Source organism: Nicotiana tomentosiformis, chromosome 11 (genome assembly GCF_000390325.3).
Source record: "Nicotiana tomentosiformis chromosome 11, ASM39032v3, whole genome shotgun sequence".
NCBI classification, from domain to species: domain Eukaryota; kingdom Viridiplantae; phylum Streptophyta; class Magnoliopsida; order Solanales; family Solanaceae; genus Nicotiana; species Nicotiana tomentosiformis.
The window spans coordinates 19926290-19929361 of NC_090822.1; the positions used below are offsets into that span (position 1 = coordinate 19926290).

Consider the following 3072-nt stretch of genomic DNA (forward strand, 5'->3'; position numbering starts at 1 on the left):
TAGGAAGTTGACCACTTCACGTTCTCCGATCTTTTGATAAGGACCTGCTTCTACCCATTTAGAAAAATAGTCAGTCAAAATTAAAAGAAATCTTACCTTTCCATAAGCCGGTGGTAGAGGTCCGACGATGTCTATCCCCCATTTCATGAATGGGCACGGGGACAGAATTGAATGTAATGGTTCTGCTGGTTGATGTACCAGAGGTGTGTGGCATTGGCACTTGTCACATTTTCGTACAAAGTCCCTGGCATCTAGATCCATACGAGGCCAATAATATCCCGCATGGACTAATTTCAGCGTCAAAGAATCTGTGCCTGAGTGGTTACCACATATTACTTTATGGATTTCTCTTATGACGTAGCTGGCTTCAGACGCGCCTAAGCATCAGGCCCACGGACCTTGGAATGATTTTATGTATAACTGCCCTTCTCGAAGCCGTATCGCGCGACTTTGGTACACAGCGCTCTCGATGCCTTGGTCTTTGGGTACTTTCCCGTGTTTGAGATAATCAATTATCTCATTTCTCCAGTCCCAGACTAGGTTGGTCGAATTTACCTCATAGTAACCCTTCGTGTCCAAGGCTGAGTTCATCAGTTGAACTATTGCCCCCGATTCTGGTCCCTGAATTTCTGTTGATGAGCCCAGATTTGCTAGCGCATCTCCCTCCGTATTTTCTTCCCTTGGAACTTGGGTTATTGACCACTCCTGGAACCGTGACAATAAGGCCTGAACTTTTACCACGTACTGTTGTATTCGCTCATCTTTGGTATCAAAAATTCTGTGGACCTGATTTACTAACAGTTGCGAGTCACATTTGATGTTGATTGCTTCGGAGTCGAGCCCCCGGGCCAATTCAAGCCCTGCAATCAATGCTTCGTATTATACTTCATTGTTAGTTAATGTAACCATCCTGATGGCTTGCCTTAAGGTTTTCCCCGAAGGCATGACCAGGACTATTCCGAGCCTAGACCCTTTCACATTTGAAGCTCCGTCCGTAAATAAGGTCCAAACTCCCGATGTTGGCTCTGACACCATATTGCCTCTTAAGGTCCGTAAATAAATCTACTCAGAGCCACCAATCTACCTGTGAGTCTATGTATTTCCTTTACGTTGAATTGATCCGGGATATCTTCTATGGCTTTGATTTTGTCGGGATTCACCTCGATTCCTCTTTGTGAGACTAGGAATCCTAAGAATTTACCTGAACCGACCTGGAACACACACTTCTCGGGGTTAAGCTTTATGTTATGCTCCCTCAGTGTGTCAAACATTTCTTGCAGGTGTCTCAAGTGGCTGCCTGCATCCAGAGACTTAACGAGCATATCGTCTATATATACTTCCATAGTTTTTCCTATTTGTTTTTTGAACATCTTTTTTACGAGCCGTTGATCAGTGGCTCCGGCGTTTTTTAGTCCGAACGGCATTACGTTGTAATAGTAAGTACCAAAATTTGTAATAAACGAAGTCTTCTCCCAGTCTTCCGGGTTCATCTTAATCTAATTGTACCCGGAATAGGCCTTGAGGAAACTCATTAACTCGTGCCCGGCCATAGCATCGATCATTTGATCGATATTTGGTAATGGGAATGAGTCCTTCGGGCATGCCTTGTTAAGATTTTTATAATCTACGCACATGTAAAATTTATTGTTTTTCTTAGGAACTACTACCATATTAGCTAGCCAGTCCGGGTATCTTACCTCTCGGATTGAACCAATCTCAAGTAGGCGGGTTACCTCTTATTTGACGAATTTATTCCTTGCTTCTACAATAGGGCGCTTCTTTTGCCTTACCGGAGGTATGCTCGGGTCCAAGCTTAAATTGTGTACGGCTATCTCTGTCGGGATTCCTATCATATCCTCGTGCGACCATGCAAAACTATCGGCGTTAAGTTTAAGGAATTCGATAAAATCTGACATGAGTTTTGGGTGTAGTCCTGTCCCCAAATGGAATCTCCTTTCTGGGAATTTTTCGAATAATATAACTTGCTCTAGATCTTCTGCCGTGTATTTTGTTGTGTCCGTTTCTTCCAGTACCTGAAAATAGCTCGATACATGATATTGCTCTGACTCTACTGCCTTCGGGGAAACTTCTTCTGGTTCAGGGTCGGAAGTCAGCTCCGGTAACTGCTATGCCGCAGGTTCTTTTCCCCTGCTATGGGAGACCAAAATTGCATTCATCTCCCTGGCTGCCACTTGATCACCCCTTATTTGTTTGATCCCTTCCGGTGTTGTAAATTTCAGCAATTGGTGGTATGTTGAAGGCACAACTTTCATCTCGTACAGCCATGGCCTTCCCAGGATAATATTATATCCCATGTCCCCATCTACTACTTCGAAGAGAGCTGTCTTTGTTACGCCCTTAGCATCCGTAAACAGTAAAATCTCCCCACGGGTTGTCATGCTTGCAAGGTTGAATCCAACAAGGAGCTTTGTTGTCGGGACAATGCTCCCGGTGAGTTTAGCTTGATCCATAACTCTCCATTGTACGATATTGACGGAACTTCCTGGATCCACTAAAACACGCTTAGTTTTGAATTTTAACACATTTAAAGAGATTACCAGTATGTCATTGTATGGAAATAGTAATCCGTCCATGTCTTAATCTGTAAATGTGATATCGTCCTCTGGTTGCCTCTTATTATGGGTTGTCGATATTCTTGTCTTTTTTGCGGTCGAGAAGGTGATCCCGTTAATCTCATTCCCTCCGAAGATCATGTTGATTGTTTGGCGCGGAGGTTACTCTCTTGCTCTCGGAGTTTTCGTGTCGTCCCCGTTCCGACCATAGTTGCTTTTGGCCTGATCACTTAAGAATTCCCTGAGGTGGCTGTTCTTTAACAACGTTTCCACTTCTTCACGGAGGTGCCGACATTCTTCGATCCTGTGTCCATTAGTACCGTGATATTCACACCATAAATTTGGGTCCCTTTGGACGGAATCAGACCTCATTGGTCTTGGGAACCGCGCCTCTTTGATATCTCTCATGGCCGACACTAACTCCACCATACTGATGTTGAACTTTTATTATGATAATTTTGGATAGAAAGGACCTCATGGAATCAGGGTCTCTCTATCC

General features: G+C 44.0%; 1 protein-coding gene across 1 annotated transcript; it reads right to left on the bottom strand.

Annotated features, from left to right (window-relative positions):
- Positions 1 to 2126: 2126 nt before the first annotated feature.
- LOC138901109 (uncharacterized) lies at positions 2127 to 2594 on the bottom strand. Its single transcript, XM_070188844.1, has one exon. It carries the CDS (start codon positions 2592 to 2594, stop codon positions 2127 to 2129), a length of 468 nt encoding a protein of 155 aa, XP_070044945.1.
- Positions 2595 to 3072: the final 478 nt, after the last annotated feature.

Excerpts from the sequence above, each read along its gene's own strand:
- LOC138901109 (XM_070188844.1), bottom strand. The coding sequence starts at position 2,594 with ATGGACGGATTACTATTTCCATACAATGACATACTGGTAATCTCTTTA.